Consider the following 19,175-nt stretch of genomic DNA (forward strand, 5'->3'; position numbering starts at 1 on the left):
CCAAAACCCCCAAACCAAAAAACAAACAAACAAAAAAAGGATGTGTGTGTGTGTGTTTGTATGTTGATGTGAATCCTGCACAGGTTTTTTAAAATTTTGATGTTCTTTCCAAGGATGTGATAAGCTGCCCATGAAATCTCTTTATTTTAGATGTTTATAGGCAGAGATTTGAGACTAGGTCAGGACTGAGGATCACACAACTTATTTACAGATAAGAGAGGGGAAAGGGAAGGAAGGGGGGCTGGTAGGAATTTAACCTCCAAGGAAGTGGAGAGGAAGAACACAGTGTGAAATGAACACCCGGAGAAGAAACAGGAGCCTTCACTTGCAGAGCTTAACGCTCCCTCGGTCTCTTTGATTTTTACTATCACACATTTTGAGAGATTCTTTCCTCCAAATAAGAAATAATCAAAATTTCGTTCCTCAAAATGGTTTTGGGCTGACATGTGACCATCCCACTCTCTTTGAAGTGAAGTTGTTTATTTTTAGGTGCATGCAGAGGCTGGAGTCATCCTGGAAGCCTGTAGTGTTCACTGGAGCAGCAAATTTCCTGAGGAAATCATACATTTTTCACCTATCAATCACAAATATTCATGGGGTAAATCTTCTGTGCAAGAATTGTAGGTTGTGTTTAAATGGCTGATTGCTGAACCATTGCAAAGCTATAAATTAAAGAGTATTTATTTAAACTCTTTAATTCATTGTTGGGTCACAAGATAGAAACTGAGACCTTATGTAAGAGTGGCAGAGACTTCCAGACATGCCAAAGTCAAGCTGAGTTTTCATTCTTTTGATTTAAGCAATTTAGAAAGAGCTAAGATATTTTGGAGTGTGGCTTTCTCTCTATCCTTTTCTGATGAGCAGCTTTTCATATTTCAGCTCACTAATTTTTAAATAAAAAGTAAGTCACTTTAATTTGTGTCAATTTTACCTAGATTTGCATCAATATTCTTTTTACTTAAAGTGGTACAGTAAATGAACTGTCTACAAAAGAAAAAAAGATATTGATGCAATTGCCATTTGAATTTAACAAACATAAGGCAATTCCATAAGCAACAGAAATAGAGATTGGTATTAATATTATTTTTAAAGAAAAGTTGTTTCATAATTCTTTTTCTAGAGATCTTTGTTAAAAGGTCCATACTACCCAAAGCAATCTACAGATGTAATGCAATCCCTATCAAAGCACCATTGTCATACTTTAAAGAGCTTGAAAAAAAAAACAGTGCTTTGTTTTATACAGAATCAGAAAAAACCTCGAATAGCCAATACGTTACTCAGAAATAAAAACAAATCAGGAGGTATGTTACCAGACTTCAGGCTATACTATAAATCTATAGTTTTGATCACTATAGATGATGGTACTGGCACCAAAACAGAGAGGTAGATTTATGGAACAGAATGAACCAAGAGATGAACATGGCTACTTATCATCATTTGGTCTTTGATAAGCCAATCAAAAACATTTAGTGGGGGAAAGACTCCCTATTTAACAGATGGTGCTGGGTGAACTGGCTGGCAACCTGTAGAAGACTGAAATTGGACCTCCACCTTTCACTATTAACAAAAATTGATTCTCAACTGGGTAAAAGATTTAAACTTAAGACATGAAACCATAAAAATACTAGATAAGAGTGCAGGGAAAACACTTGAAGAAATCAGCCTAGGAGAATATTTTATGACGCAGTTCCTCCCCCCCGCCCCCCGGGCAATTGAAGTAACACCGAAAATCCATTACTGGGATCTGATAAAACTAAAAACCTTCTGCACAGCCATGAGAACAATAAGTAAAGCAAACAGACAACCTTCAGAATGGGAGAAGATTTTTGCGGGTTATGGTTCCGACAAAGGTCTGATAACTAGAATCTACAGAGAACTCAAACTAATCAATAAGAAAACAAATAACCCCATTTGTATGTGGGCAAGAGACTTGAACAGAAAGTTCTCTGAAGAAGACAGATGCATGGCCTATAAACACATGAAAAAATGCTCATCATCTTCAATCATCAGAGAAATGCAAATCAAAACCACTTTGAGATATCATCTAACTATAGTAAGATCAGCCCACATAACAAAATCCCCAAAGTTCAGATATTGGCATGGATGTGGAGAGAAGGGAACACTTCTTCACTGCTGGTGGGAATGCAAGCTAATACGACCTTTTTGGAAAGAAGTTTGGAGAATACTCAAGGAACTAAAAGTAGACCTATGGTTCAATCCTGTAATTCCTCTACTAGGTATATCCCCAGATGATCAAAAATTATTTTACAACAAAGATATTTGCACCAGAATGTTTACTGCAGCCCAATTCATAATTGCCAAGACTTCGAAACAGCCCAAGTGCCCATTGACCATGGATTAACAAATTGTGGTATATGTATGTACACCATGGAATACTATGCAGCCATAAGAAAGATGGAGAGCTCACATCTTTTATGTTTATCTGGATGGAGCTGGAACATATTCTTAGTAAAGTATCTTGGGAATGGAAAAAAGTATCCAATGTACTCAATACTATTATGAAAATAATATATAATCACCTACACATTCATATGAAAGGTAAAACATAACTATAGTCTAGGAAGTAGAGAGCGAGGGAAGGGGAAGGGGGAGACGGGAGGAGAGAGGGTATAAATTATCTTAGCACAACAAATTAAGTGAGGTGATGGATGTGGTAGTCAGTTCAATGTAAGCATTTCACATTGTATATCAATCAGTACACTGAACCCCATAAATGCATCAATGTACACAGTTATGATTTAATAAAAAAATAAAGAAAAGTTGTATCTATTTAGTTCAACTTGGACTTAATATGCTACTTAAGTGATTCTAGATTATTAGAAGGACAGTGGGTACTGTCCTTTGTCTTCCTTTTTAAAAAAAATCAGCATTGTTGAGTTTTGCTTTTGTGCCACGGTAGTTGAGCATTTAAAAAAACTGTGTAATTTAGTCCTTAGGTTGCAGAATGTTAGAAGGATAATGAACCCTGACACCACTAAGAGGTACCGTGTGCAGGGTGCAGTAGCTAAGTGCAACTTTGGTCTGCCGTTTGTGGCTGTCCCATGAAAGCTGGGTCTTGGTTGGTGGGGCACGTATAGAACTGCAGGTGTGGAAAGAATCATTTTTGTGTTTGAAAGGATATCATATAATAGAGATGAAACACTGCTTGCCCACTCATATCCTCATCTCAGGAAAGCACCTTACTCAAAATCCCCACTGAGGAAATTGTGGCCCTTGTGTCACTGGAATCTCAGAAGGATAGGGATGAAAAAGTAGCCGTGGAAATGATGGCTAGACATTTCCCAAATTTGGCAATTTGATTTAAAAAAAGAGTAAGTAAAATACATTTTTATTCTCTGAAATTTTCTGCATTCTGTTTGACACTTGAAGGAAAAAGAATAACATTGTATGTGGCTCTTACTGTTGTCTATATAGGAACTATTTAAGATAATCATAAACGGCAGAGGTCAAAGAGTTGAAGGGAAGTAAGGTTTCCACACTTCATTCAAACAGGCAAAATGTGGGTACCAGTAGATTTTGTGGCAACAAAATGGTTCAAGTGGTTCTATATTTTGATTACAGTGCTGGTCCCCAGAATCTACACATATCGTCAAATATGAACTCTTCATATACATGTAATAATGCTAATGACCTTGTTTTCATATAGTATCACAGATGTAACTGTTGGACACTAGAGATAACATCATAATTTCCTGTAATTCTATAATTATTTCAAAATTAAAAGATAAAAACAAAAGATGATGGAATACAGTTTCTTGAAAACGATGAAAGCAAACATTAAAGTCTCATTATGATTCTCCAGCCATAATCAACGTTTTAGAAGAATGAAAGTTTTGTTTCAGAAGCAAGGTGGTGGATGATATGGGTTAACTGATTTTCTTAAATTTAAAAATGTCATGTGGAAGAAAACATGTAATGGAATAATAAGAATATTAGAGGAAAAGGAAATTCAACGTTGGTTTTAAAGAGAGGACAGCGATCCTACCCAGAAATTCAGAACGAGCTTCTGTCTTCATCAGATCTGACGCCTCTCGACAGACACGGATCTCTGAAGCTGATTAAGCAATATTAATTTTAATAATATTACTTATTTCCTTTGAAATCATAAACTATTCTAGAGATTAAACACTAATTAAACTTTGATAAGTTCTGATATAGAGATAATTTAGGCTAATTATTTTGTCCTATAAGTTTAATTAGAAGTTATTAGAATTAGTACTCTCAATAGCTCAGATAATTGGAAGACAAGGTAAAAAAAAAGAAAAAAGTCTAGGCATAGTGGCTCACACCTGTAATCTCAGCACTTTGGAAGGCTGAGGTGGGAGTATCAGTTGAGGTCAGGCATTCAAGACCAGCTTGGGTAATATAGTGAGACCCTGTCCCCCCCCTAAATTAAAAAATAAATAAAAGCAGGAAAGAAAAATTCTCTTCTTGTATGCTGGTAGAATTTGTATGTCAGTAGAACACCAGCAGATGGCAAAGAAAGCTTTCAGAACGTTAACAGTTATACCATCATTGATTTGTCATTAAAATAAATACAAGAATGTTTCAAATGCCGATACGGTAAAGTCCTGGCAGTCTTCATTTTGGTCTTTTCTGTTTTTAATCAAGCACACTTGGCAGCAGGAAAGGTTTGCCTTGAAAGCGCGACAGAAAGTCAATGGCAGGCGTAGCAGGCAGAAACACAAAACTTCGGGTCTCAGATTTCCCACCTGGAGCTAAATAAAGTTGCTCCCAAAGTGGCTTTGTAGTGTTGTCCAACTTACAGACATGGTTTCCAACTGCTGTGACTTTGCTGTGTTTGCTAAAGTTCAATATGAATTGGAATACACAAGTCTAGACTACGAAAGCTTTAAAAAATGGCATTTCCTTCACATACAAAAGTGTCTACAGAGGTATCACAAAATAAAAACGTGAGCAGTATGTTTTGTTTAAAGAATTTCCTATACAGTAAGTATTCATGTGGAAAGAGCCTGGCTTTCTGATTTGGCTTTCCTGATGGCCCATTGTAATGGGGTCATGAATGCTTACATCTTTGGAGCTCAATCAAGGGACAGTCAGATTAGAATTAAATTACTGCAGGGTTTTTTACATAACCTGAGGGCAGAGACCCCTGACCATTTCATTAGCCACAGAGCAGAATTTGCCACCTGCTTAGTTTACACATGAGTTGGCAAAAATTCTTTTTTCCATTTCATGCTGCCTGATGGTATGGTGATTGGATTAGGGGATCGGATGTGTGATCTTTTAAATCTGTCATAGTGTCAAAATGACATAGCATATTATGAAATTTTAAACCCAAAGAGTATTATCTTTTAAAAGGATTTTTCTTTATTCATTTAGCTTTAAAGAGATATTTTAGGCCGGGTATGGTGGCTCATGTCTGACTCTGGGAGGCAGATGAACTGCTTGAGCTCAGTCTGAGCATCTCTAATAACAATAGAAAAACTAGCCGGGTATTTTGGTGGGTGCCTGTAGTCCCAGCTACTTGGGAGGCTGAAGCAAGAGGATTGCTTGAGCCCAAGAGCTTGAGGTTGCTGTGAACTATGATCCTACAATGGCACTCTACCCAGGGTGATAGAATGAGACTCTGTCTCAAAAAATACCCTCGAAACAAACAAACAAAACAAAAACTAAGAAACAAAAAACCAACAAGACCCAGGTATTTTACAGACCCACCAACATGTGAAGCCATGTTAATAAAACATGAACAAAATTTTCTCTAGAATAGAGGGTTCTTCAAATTTTTTTGTGAAAACACAGGTTTCAAACATAGCAGGGGCTAAATGGATATTTATTTGTGAAGAGAATGAAGGAAAAAAGCTGCTAGGCCAGTCATTCCAGAAATAGGTTTGCATCAAATTATTTTAGAGTACGCTGAAATATGCAGAGCATTTGTTGATGGTTCCAGAAAGAATTTGAGCCTGCTCTGTCATTTACTGGCTCTAGGGTCTCGTCAGGTTATATAAACTCTTTAAGTCTTAATTTTTTTTCGGCATACAATAAAACTATAATATCACATATATGTCATATAAGTATTAATTCGGAGTACCTGAGATAATCTGTCCAGCTGGTTCGTCACGCTTGTCAAACACTAAGTGATCCAAAGTTACCTATCATCACTGCTATTAAACTAAGCCTGACTGAGAGATTTAAAAGTAAAGCCAAAGCTTGGGCATTCTAATTTGTGCTTCTTTATTAATAATCTCATTTGAACTTCACAACAACTTTAAAGACCGGTGTGCCAGAAAATTCTGGAGCCCCTTCACTCTTTGCCATTTGACAACCCACCTCCCTTGGGCAAAGGCGAACTTCCTGGCTGTGTATAGAGCGTGGCCCTCCGAGGTTGGGCACCTTGTTCCCCAAAGGTGATTTATAGACTTCAAAACAACTGGAGTTGAAAGCACATGGTGTTCTTCAGATTTTAAATCTTGCTCTATGTCTGAACAACACTTTTCCATTTTTAGGACTTCATAATATCGAGAGCATAGAGGAATCAACCTCAAGTTTCCCAGAGAAAAAAAGCAAATTATAACCAAAGTCTCGTGAAAATTATCACTGTTTATTGTACTATGATATAGAAGTGGACAAGAGGAGTCACAAGAGGAGTAGGTTTGTGCCAGAAATCCTGTTTTTTTTTTCCTTTGTTGTTTTGTGTGTGTATGTGTATGTGTGGTCTGAGACTGCAGTGGTGGGACTAAGTGTGTGACTGCACTTCTTTTAGAGAGATTCAAAGAAGTAAATATCATTAGCAGAGGAACAAGGACCCAGTCCAGGCAAGATCAGAATATTTATTACAAGATTTTATCTTGCATAGAACAGAAAGTTGCTTTGTTCAAAAAGCTCCTGATGGATATCTGTCCCTTGCACTTCTGAACCTTTCCTTCGTTGCTTTATAAAAAGGATCTATTAATTAACTCAGTGCTTGGCAGAAAGAAGTGTGCTTTCTCTGAACTCTAAGAATTCTCCAAAAACCGTCATTAATTCTGTAAGAGGAGCAGCATTATAATCTCATTTTACACATGAAGAAACTGAAGTTCAGGTTAACTTCATAATCATGCCATAACTAAGTGGGAGAGCTGGGCCCCAAAGGAACAAAGGGCTGTTTGCTGGGAGACCTGGTTTTAACTCTGACTCTGCCTCCAGCTAGGGGCCCACCAGGTTGGGCCTGAGTTCCCTTGTCTTAAAGTAAGCTCAATGGATCAGACAGGCACAGCAAACTTTTTCTGCAAAGGACCAGATAATAAATGTTCTTGGCTTTGTGGGCCTGTTATTTAAAGAGCAAAAGTAGCCACAGACGGTAGGTAAACAAATGGGTGTGACTGTGTGAGTCCAGTGACACTTAACTCACAAAAACAGGCAGCAGGTTACATTTGGCCCATCGGTTGTAGTTTGCCAACCATTGGACTAGACTATGGAGAAGTTTCCTCCACTGCTAGTATTTTATAATTCAACTTATTTTACTAGCAATGCTATTTCTGTAGGAAAGTCACCTTCATTGTTTAATCATCAGTGGCTCATGTGGTTTGTGGAACACTTAAGTAGTTTTCTGCTTCTCTCTCCTTCTTCCTCCATGATTAAATATCACTATGCATACTGCAGATATAAATTACCACCTTAAAGTTATTCTGCATAATGTCTTATGTGTTTCAGGATTTTGGAAGTGGTAGTGCAGAGCAAGGCGGATGGGACTGGAGTGTAGGGTACACGAAGGGAAGTTAGATGTGAGGTCCGGGATGGGGTGACTAACTGGGAATAAAGACCCCAAATCTATAGAACTCTCTAAAATGTTAGCCCTGACTTCAGGGGATCAAAAGATTAACTGCTTTTGCCAGTTGAGCCTGGCTTGAGTAAGTGTATCAGAGCTTCCAGCAAGAGGAAAGCAAGACTATGGAAGACCATGTCTCAATTCAGGGAAAAGTCAAACTACAAACACCGCTGTAAGTATAGTCCCAAGCCATACCTTAAGAGGACAAGCTCTGTTGACTCCCTGGCTGGAAGACACTGGAGGGCAATGTAGAGGAGAGGAGACCACATCAACTCCTTCATCCCTTAGGAAATCCCCCAGTAAAAAATTAATACAGCACATAGGCCAGACTTTAAGACCTAGAGTGTGACAATGAATCTACTTACTATTTACAGGAACTACATTATTATTACCTTGAGACAGATTCTAACTTTGTCGTCCTTGGCAGTGTGCCGTGGTGTCAGAGTTCACAGCAACCTCAATATTGGGCTCAAGAGATCCTCTTGCTTCTGCCTCTCAAGTAGCTGGGACTACAGGCACCCACCACTCTATTTTTTAGAGATGGGGTCTCCCACTTGCTCAGGCTGGTCTTGAACTCCTGAGCTCAGGCGATCCACCCACCTCAGCCTCCCCCAGTGCTAGTATTACAGCTGTGAGTCACGGACTGAGCCCAGCTAAAAACTGTATTATTGCTACATAAATCTTCCTTGCAAATTTTATAATTTGAAAGAGCAGAATTTTCTTAAAAGACCTGAGAATCATATATCATGACAATTTGCCTATTTCTGTTAAAGAATATTATTTTTATTCAAATATTGTATTGGCTTTAAAATCATAAATGCTTATTTGAAAAATCCCCTCTCACCTTGTCATCACTCTTCCTCACCTACTGCTTGCCAGGTAACCACTGCTTGTGTCCTTTCTGATGTCTTTTCCTGTACACGTGTGTATCTGTTTTTCTGGGTGTGCATTCACTTATTATCATTATACAATGTTTTTGCCTATTCAGGCTACGGGTATCACAAGATGAAAGTCTGCCTAGCTACCACATGATAATTTTTTTTTTTTGAGACAGAGCCTCAAGCTGTCCCCCTGGGTAGAGTGCCGTGGCCGCACAGCTCACAGCAACCTCCAACTCCTGGGCGCAAGCGAGTCTCCTGCCTCCGCCTCCCAAGTAGCTGGGACCACAGGCGCCCGCCACGTCGCCCGGCCATTTTTTGGCTGCAGCCGTCATTGTTGTTTGGCGGGTCCGGGCTGGGGATTCGAACCCGCCACCTTAGGTGTACGTGGCTGGCGCCTTAGCCGGTTGAGCTATAGGCGCCGAGCCCATGATAATGTTTTTGATAGGTCCTAGAAAATGTTCAACATAGGAAGAAAAAGACATTCACCCTTACATGCATACAATTGCTTCATATATTCTGTAAGAGGAACATGTAATCCAGTACTCTGGAGGTCTGGGTATATTTCTGGCACATTTACCCAAAATACTCAGACAACTGTGGCATGGGTGCTTGCTCACTCATAGTCATGAGATTAATTGTGCCACTTTTTAATTTTACTTTTCTGTAGTAGCTCTAATCATAACCTAGTAGTCCCAGGGGCAGTGGTTTATATGAAAACTTGTTGAATCTATTGGATAGAGAGAGATTTGGGTGCTTGAAGCAGACTGCAGGCTGAGAGGACATAAGATTCTATCATAGAAATTCAAGGAAGCACAACTATAAGTCACTTTCTAACTCAGCTCCTAATTTGCCCTGATTTGTTGAAATGTCTCCATCCATGGAGTTAATGGCAAGAGCTGAGCCTGTCTTTGTGACTCTCTCATGTGGCATGAGACTTTTGTAGACTCTTGCCTGTGATTTCATTTTGCTAATATGAAAAAAGGACAAGGCTGGAAGAAGGAGCCTCAATAGTATACACTGCTGAAAATTTGAACAATTAAAATGGGCTGACCCCAAATCAAAGACTCATCATGTAGACTGTTGTGGGGAAAAGTTTTACCTAACAACTATAGTTGACAAAAATCAAGAATTTTTTTCAGGAAAGACGAAGTTTAGGAAAAATAGAATCCATTGTGTCCAAGAATAATAAGCAAAGGAAGAGAAGCAGAAGGAGAAATACATCAAATCCTACTAAGCCTGGATGCACACTTGATCAGTGTAGTTGAGGAAAACCAACAGAATGAGAGTAAAGTCTGTTCCCAGCTTTCATAGAGGAGCGCTTTCTTTCAAAATTAGTAAGTCCTGTGAGAAAAATAAATGTTATGTATTTTCTGCAGAAAGTTGCATTTGATTCAATGTAAGAAGAAAACCAGTGGGAGGAGAAAATTAATATGGTAGTACTGAGATCATGTGAGAGAGGAAAGAAAACTGTGTGCTTGGGTCTGTGTGTGAGAGAGAGAGGGAGAGAGGGAGAGAATGAATACAGGAATAGTGGGAGTGGTGGAATCAAGAACATTGAACCTTATTGTTAAAGTAGGAGACCAGACAGATGCAGGGGCTTGAAGATCAGATGCAGGTGTTAAACAACCAGAAGCTAACCAGAGGGGCTGACAAGAGCAGCAATGACTGGTCAGCTGGCTTGTCAGCTATCTCTGCCACCTTACGTGCACTGGGCTAATGACAGTATCATTTACATTGTGGCTTTGACATTTCTCTGCCCTTGAAATCACCATGACAGTTCCAAGACATCCATATAAAATATGAAAATGGTTAGAACTCAAATTTTTAATAAAAACCAATCCTTTGGCCTTGAATATTCCTCCCTTGATTAGTGAGACCACAAAAGATCTAGGCACTTCCTCTCAGTGTAGCCATTCCTTCCCTTGCTCACTGACAGTGCAGTTTTGCTTTCAATAAAGCTTTGGCTTGCTAGGCTTACGTGGCTTATCCTGAGATTCTTTTCCATGATGAACACCAAGAACTTGGAAAAACCTCCACTTGGAGGCGAGCAATGATATTATATCATAAAATTATAAACTAAAATCTCTACTTGGACGCTAGTAAACTTATATATTATAAAATTATGAACTGCTTCAAAAGAACAAATCCATGGCTTAGAGGAACTGTGAAAAGTAATATTGGAATTCATAAAGTTGCATTCTTAGATATCCCACCTGGTTAGTATCTGCTATACTGGTTCAGTACTCAAACTATTTTTTGATAACTGTGAAGGTCTTACATCATGGTTAATTTAATGATTAAGGGTGAAGTCAACGGCTGCCTTGTGTAAAAATCTTGACATTTTACGTATCACCCGGCCCAGGAGGAAGTCACATCTTCCTGCCCCTAAATCCTTGGGGGGCAGCCAAGCATGAAGCCTTCCCATGTGGAGAACTGCAGGTAGAAGAGGCCCAATCCCAGTGCTTAGGACAGGACTCATGGAGCCCAAGGAGGAGCAGATGCTTCTGTGCAGTTTTTAATCCCTTCTCCCTGTTACAGGTGTTTTCCCACACTGGACCTCCACCTAACCCCCCTTAGACTCTATTTAGATTCTAAATAGAACAATACAGGACAGCCTCCCAGGACCCACTCATCTCCTGCTCTGATAATCTCATTGTATTTTAGCAAATATTACAAACATTACAAATAGTTCTGTAGTATCCCATGCAATATTTGGGATACATTTATACTACAGAATTATTCACCATTAACCCCAAATACCTACTTAACTGCATGACTTGGATTCTATTTGGCAACCCTATAGTTTGAACTCTGGTCTCCAGAGAATTTGGAAAGGGTCTTAGAAAAAGCAGACCTGTGGGTCTTTGAGTGAAGAGTAGGGGGGCAAGAATGGATGTGGGAAGTGTAAGTAAATTGTCTAAATAATGAAAACACAAAATCCTCTGAGACGGGAGCAGAGAAAAGCCAATCTGTGTCTCCCGTCACTTTATCCACAACCTACTTCTTGAGGGGGAAGAAGTGAGCCTGTGGTCCTTTCCCTCCAGACCGGTCTCCTAAGAGCACCCTTGGCACTTCTGGGAAGGATCTGAATTCTGCATATTTAATGAGGAATTTCAGCTGGCAGACAATGAGCTCTTTATAGAGAGGAATGGACCAGACACTGGGAAGAGAGGATTGTGGGAGGGGTGGAGGGAGTAACAATGGGAAACACCAAAAGACACAGTGACGGGCAGCAGGCACAGGGCAGACCTCCCAAACCACACTCACGGTGTGAATGCAAACATGCACACAATGCTCACGGCTGAGTTTAAAATATTTTTTCTCTTTATAGATCAGTGCTATTTAATTTACTAATCACACATGTGACTGTTGGAGGATTTCCTAGTGAGCAAGAACACCCATCCATCCACTCTCTCTGGTCTGGAGATGGCCAGTCAGGCTCAAAGCTGCTGAATTTTGGGGCTAGTGTGACATCCAGAGGTATCCTTGCCCCTGATGCTGAGGTCTCGAATGAATTCCTCTTGTTTAGCCTCTAAAGGTTTTTTAAAAACTCCTACCTCTCTCTTATACATTGAGTTAGTAGGATTTTAACTCAGGTTTGAGGATCTTTTAATTCTCAAACGTATAAGAGTTGTATGCTGAGTGATAATTCTGACCTTTTATGACAAAATTGAATAATACCACATTCAGGCATAGGCTTTTCTTTCTAATTTATTCATCATTATTTATCTGGACTCAGGGTTTGATTACTTTCTTTGTAGAACTACTCCGTATTGAAGTTATGCTGAGTTAAATCAGGAAATTAAGCCTAGTTATGATGGAGGGATTTTCTTCTTGGAACGTAAATGTTTTATACACACACATATGTATATATGTGTATGGGTGTATGTGTGTGTATAGATGTATATATGCACGCATGCTCATCTTAAAAATAGCCCAAGGCTATGTCACGGTGCAGGTCCCAATGTCATGGAAACTAGTTAAGCTCTTCTGTGCCTCTGTGCCTGAAATCTACTGATAAAAAAATAGTTTAAATGCAGAAACCTAAATACAGCTTAGAGGGAAAAGGAAATATTATTTATATAGGATAGATAGAGGCTTTAAAATAATGAAATAAATCTGCTGTTATACTAAAAGAAAATTCATAAAGTGATCAGTATTATTGGGTTATCCATTTCTTCTTTCTTGTTTTCTCACGGAGATATTTCAGATCTCTTGGGATAGTTACTTTGTGGTAATCTTGGAATAATAAAAGTATTTCAACTCTATGATGGGCAGTTTAGCAGAGTGGCTGCTAAAGAGGTGAGCTTAATTAGAGAGTAGGAGTCGGTTTGGATCCTTTATGCTAGCTCCTAGGAGGTGCGGGGATCTTGGATAGATTCCCCCTCTGTGCAGTCCCTCCCTAATGGTGCTGTAATCGCATTTACCCAAATGATACCCGATACCCGGGATATAGACCGAGAGGGAAGAACGTGGCCAGAGGTGGGGCTACAGGTGGGCAAGGAAGTAAAGCCCTTGCTGGGCAGGACCCGGGTGGTGTTTTGTTCCCGGGAACTAAGTGTGATAATAGCAGGGGCACAGTCTTTCGGGACAGCTGTGTGTAGCCAGCTGAGAGGCCCGCTGGCTCTGGCTGTGGCCTGCCCACTCACCCGTGCTGCTCTGGATGGTCCTCACGGTGGTGGTGGTGCGTGGCGGGGATGACGACCTCAGGGACACGCACTCGTCGTCCTGGGAGCAGCCTTTCTCGATGGCCCGCACGTAGCTGTGGCTCCGCATGCGGAAGCAGCCGGGCATGGGCAGGTCCAGCGCTTCCACCGCCTGCGACTCCAGCTCGCTGAACACGGATTCGCACACGGACTCGAACTGCCCGTTCACTTCCATCTCGCTCACCTGCGGGCAAACACAGTGGTGTCACACCCGCGGTCAGTTCTCCATCTGGTGGAGGGTCTATCTCTCCCTTCAGGCATCTGTGAGCTTCGGCCCCCAAACGGAAAAGCAGCAACTGGTTACCTTAAACTAAATCGCGTTTCATTTCCTTTAAATTACAGACTATAACTGAGTGGCATCTAGTTTATAATTGCAAATAACCGATTACATTCTAAAGAAAAAAGTGTTGTTTTCGGAATGCAAGGAGGCGTGGGGCTGGGAAGTCTTATTTCAAGGCACGAACAGGTGACGATTCCTCATGTTTATAAATGTAAGTGTAGAGAACAATCTTATCAGTCCACGGTCAGAGGTCGCATTATTTCGGTGTAACTGTTTTTAGCACGAACATTTTAGAAACTAGTATTTTTACTGTGTCTTTTGAAGTGACTAGTTCGTTAAATAACTTCAGTGTCAAGCTTAATTTAGTGCACAGTATGGAAACATGCCCTATATTTTCTGGCAAAGTACCCACATGTTGCACAAAAATAGACTAAACTCAGACATGTCAAAATCTTGAAATACACTATCAAGATTTTGAAATATATACAAGTTTCAATCTTCTTTATAAAGAGCTGATGTGGTCCACAAATTGTTTTCAAATCCCTTTTAAAAAATCTTTAAAATGATATATGGGTTGATAGAAGAAATAAGACCCAGTGTTGGATTGATCAGTAGGGTGACTACAGCTTACAGTAATCTATTGTGCATTACAACATAGCTGGAGAGGAAGAATTTGAATGGTCCTAGCACAAACAAGGACAAATATTTAATGGGTTGGACATCTCTACACTCTGATTTGATTTACAAACTATATACATGTATTAAATTATCACATGTACTCTGAAATGATGTACATCTATTATGCATCAATAAAACAATTTTAAAATCTTTGAGAATAAGGCCCTCTGTTTTGAATAATACGTTTTTATTGACCTATATTCCTCTGTATATCATTTGCATTGGGCTAGAGCTCCCCTTGAGTAAAAATGTGCTGGACTGGGTGTTCTGTTTTCACTTTGTAGCTGACTTGTTAGAGATGTACGAGCATGTCTCAATTTTCTATTACCTTCTAGGATACCTTATCTCTATTTTTCTTAATTTCAAATATTCATGAATCATTGCTCATTTAAGTTACTACTAAGTTTGGTACACTTACTGAAGACTATTATAATTTTGCCTGTCTTCTCATTTTATGTTATCTGAAATTGTGTCGTGGAAATGGCTAATTTCTTTAAGCTTCAGATAAAAGTGACAAATTGCCCTAAGGTATATGTGGAAAGAGACACCCATTTCTTAATAAGAACTATTTACAGTTTAAAAATAGTATTTTCATATCCTTTGTCTAATTTGATGTCAAATTCCTGCCGATTTTCAAGGCTAATAAATACCTTTGTCCACATTAGAAAACTATATCTGTATCTATGTTTGTATCTGTATCTCCTGTTTTTTCAGAAACATGTGGACATACCTTTAGAGGTAAAGGGATGTGATATCTGGAACTGTCAAAAGGAATGAATGAGATAAAGTGAGCCCAAATCTAAACAATTAATAATTTTAAATCTGGGTCAAGGCTGTCTCTGTATTATATGTGTGAGCCTTTTGTAAGTTTAAAATGATTTCAAAGTAAAAAGCAGAGCAAACTATACATGTATGTGTAAATATGTACACATATGTGTGTGTATATACATATACAAGTATGTATGTGTGTATATATGTATATATAATTTATTCAATTTCCCCCTTTTAACTGACATATGAAAAGTCACAAATGCTAATATGTATCTCTGTCAAGGTAATAATCATTAAACTTGGATGACTATCTTTCTAGAGGCTATATATGTGTTCTCGCCTATCTTTTATAAAACTTTCATCATAGACTAAATATAATTCTGTAACTCATTTGTTAATTTATACTCACTTATAATCTCCTCTTTTTTTTTTTTTGAGACTGAATCTTGCTCTGTTGCCCTAGCCTAGAGTACTATGGCATCATAGCTCACAGCAACCTCAAACTCTTGGGCTCAAGTGATCCTCCTGCTTCAGTCTCCTGAGTAGGTGGGACTACAGGTACTAGCCCCAACAACCAGCTAACTTCTCTATTTTTAGCAGAGGTGGGGTCTGGCTCTTGCTTTAGGCTTGTTTCCTACTTCTGAGCTCAAGCAATCCATCCACCTTGGCCTCCCACAGTGCTGGAATTACAGGCATGAGACACCAGGCCTGGCTTAATTTATATTCTTAATATAATTTTCTTCATTCTTTTAATTCTTTACATGTATTTTTATTATACGCAGATACAGAAAACCATACAGTATAAATGTATAACTTAATGAATTATTATAAGGCAAGCACCCTTGGAACCACCACTCAGATTAAGAAGCAAAACTTTGCCAGACTCCCCAAAGCCCTTTGCATGCCCCATCCTGACCATAGCCTCCACCTTGCCTCGCCTCTCAGACTGTATAATGAATCCCTGACTTTTATTGCAATCACTTCTCTTTTTTTTTTGCCCGAGGGCAGGGTTTGAACCTGCCACCTCTGGCATATGGGGCTGGCACCCACTCTTGGAGCCACAGGCACCACCCCTGCAATCACTTCTTTGCATTCTTTATGGTTTCTTTCTCTCAAATATGCATCCCTGGGCTCTACATCCATTTTAAAAACTTGATACATTTTTAAAATTTGCCTTTAACATAATTGTTTTAAAATTACAATTTATCTATTGAGGAATCTGGGTTGTTTCACTCATAGAGCTTCTCATAGATTAGATTTTACTGATTTCACACTCACAGTGGAGTTTATCATGTTCCTCTATATTTTGTATTTCCTGAAAATTATAAGCTGGATTCAGAGACTTGATTAGGGTCAGGTTCAATCTTTTTGGCAAGATTAGCGGTCACTGGGGGCACATTACATCTAGGTTGTCTCTTTTTCCATGTTGTGAGGGGTCATTTGTGCTTAATACATAGATCCAATAATTCACTGGGATTTGCAAAATGGCCATATCCTAATTCTATCACTACTTTTATTTTTTTTTTTTATTTTTTATTTTTTTATTTTTTTTTGAGATGGAGCCTCAAGCTATCCCCCTGGATAGAGTGCCACGGCATCATGCTCACAGCAACCTCCAACTCCTGGGCTCAAGTGAGTCTCCTGCCTCAGCCTCCCAAGTAGCTGGGACTACAGGCGCCCCCACAACGCCTGGCCATTTTTTGATTGCAGCCATCATTGTTGTTTGGCGGGCCCGGGCTGGGGATTTGAACCCGCCACCTTAGGTGTATGTGGCTGGCGCCCTAGCCGCTTGAGCCACAGGCGCCGAGCCTCTATCACTACTTTTAGAATTACTAGTTGGAATATCCTCTCCTATTTTATTTGGTTACTTAATGGTTTACTTCATGTTGGTATGGTGAGATAAATTCTTAAATTACCCCTTTTATCAATTTTTAAGGTAAAATTATTCACTCTTACCTTTCATAAGTGGTTGATTTTTAAAACATTAAAAGTAACTCAAAGATTTACCAGTACTTGATGAGCCAGGTTTGGTGGCACATGCCTGTAGTCTTAAGCTACTCAGAAGGCTGAGGTGGGAGGATCATTTTAGCCCAAATTTGAGGCTACAGTGAGCTATGATTGTGCCACTGTACTCTAGCCTGGGTGACAGAGAGAGACCCTGTCTCCAAAGTAAATAAGTAAATGAGATAAAATAAAAACATTTATTGGTTTTAAGTCCAATTGAATTACTTTTCTTAGTGAACTGAAATTGTCCCATCTCTGGCCAGTGGGAGACTCTTAAGTTGGCTTGTGAGTCCTTTTGACAAGAAACTAGTATTCTTTGATAGCTTCCTTGACATCTGGTATGCAAAGGTATTCCAAACTCATAATATCCTTCTCTTAGAATCAGAATATTTCTAAAAGCTCTTTCTTCTTTTAGTATTAAGTAGTATAAGAACAGAGTCTGGGTACTAGGGAGGTACTACCCTACATTGCTGCATTGTCATGGCTACCGGGTTGACCATTGTTCTTAGGTGTTTCTCATGGGCAGAACTACTATATGAATATGTCCAATTCAAATGAGGACTGCAGGGTTTATATCTAATGTCTTTTAGATTTATATTTAGATCTTTATTCCATACTAAGAATACTGGTTCTCAATGACACAGAAGATGATGGAATTGGAATATTCTACAACTATTGATCTGCTTTATTCCATAATACATGGACAACCAACTCAGAAGAATAATATTAATACTACTGCCCATATATGATTATTGAAAACAGTTAACAATTTTATTTTTCATGTGCTCCCTCAATTCTTCCTTCATTTTAAAATAGTTGTACTGTATTGACTTTATCAGAGCATATAATACGCTCATGCCACCTCCCCCACCAGCCCCTCATTTTATCTCAGTTATGCAAATAACTGTATAATGTTTGCTACTACAGGTGGTCCCTGACTTATGATGGTTTGACTTGTGATTTTTCAACTTTACAATGGTGTAGAACCGATACACACTCAGTGTATTGATCAGGAACTTGATCTTTTCCTGGACTAGTGAGACGTGATACAATATTCTCTCTTCATGGTCGGCAGGTGCTCAGGTAGTCACGAGGGTAAACAACTGATATTCTAAAAGTGTACTGCATTGCTGGGGTTTGGTTGGATACTTTGTTTTGCATTTTTATATCCCATCATGTTTACAAAATGCCCATTTCCCACCTATGATATTTTTCAACTTATGATGAGTATTAGGACCCCCATCATAAGTAGTGGGCCATTTGTAACCCTCTGATCTTTTTGGTTGTCTAAAGCTCACTGTCTAGTATATTCCTCGGGATGGGTTCCTGGACACCAGATTTCCTGCGTTCATCCATGCTTAGAACAGTTTGTGCCATTTATATTTGAAAGTCAGTTTTTCGAGGTATGAAATTCTCCTATTCACACTTTTTCCTTGAGTTTATTAAAATGTTACACCCTTTTATTCTGGCATAAATCATTGTTATTAAAGAGTCTGATGATAATTTAATTTTCATTTTTAAGTCATGTGCTCTTTTTTTCCCAGAAATCCAAGGAGTTTAAAAAAATTCTTTAAAGTCCTGTAATTTTACCCAAGTATGTCCTGAAGGTGATTGTTTTGGGTCAATATCTCTGGTATATGGTGTGTTCTTCTAATATGTAGTTTCAAATCATCTTTTTATTTCAGGAAACTTTTTTTTTTTTTTGGCAGTTTTGGCCAGGGCTGGGGTTGAATCTGCGACCTCTGGTATATGGGGGCCAGCACCCTACTCCTTTGAGCCACAGGTGCTGCCCCAGGTAAGTTTTTTTTTTTTTTTTTGAGATAGAGCCTCAAGCTGTTGCCCTGGATAGATAGCTGCAGTGTCATTACAGTTCACAGCATCCTCCAAGTCCTGGGCTTAAGCGATTCTCTTGCCTCAGCTTCCCAAGTAGCTGGGACTATAGGTACCCGTCACAATGCCCAGCTATTTTTTGGTTGTAGTTGTCATTGTTGTTTGGCCGGCCAGGGCTGATTTGAACCTACCAGCTCTGGCGTATGTGGCTGGTGCATTAGGCGTTTGAACTACAG

At 39.2% G+C, this 19,175-nt stretch overlaps 1 protein-coding gene across 1 annotated transcript in view; it reads right to left on the bottom strand.

Moving 5' to 3' along the window:
* Positions 1–19,175, bottom strand: part of DLGAP1 (DLG associated protein 1) — a 342,771-nt gene that overhangs the window by 177,018 nt on the left and 146,578 nt on the right. Inside the window, exon 4 of the mRNA XM_003801620.2 lies at positions 13,320–13,560. Coding sequence (XP_003801668.1) covers positions 13,320–13,560 — 241 coding nt within the window. The remainder of the gene's footprint in view (positions 1–13,319; positions 13,561–19,175) is intronic.

Source organism: Otolemur garnettii, unplaced genomic scaffold (assembly GCF_000181295.1).
Source record: "Otolemur garnettii isolate 467f Iridium unplaced genomic scaffold, OtoGar3 scaffold00213, whole genome shotgun sequence".
NCBI lineage: Eukaryota > Metazoa > Chordata > Mammalia > Primates > Galagidae > Otolemur > Otolemur garnettii.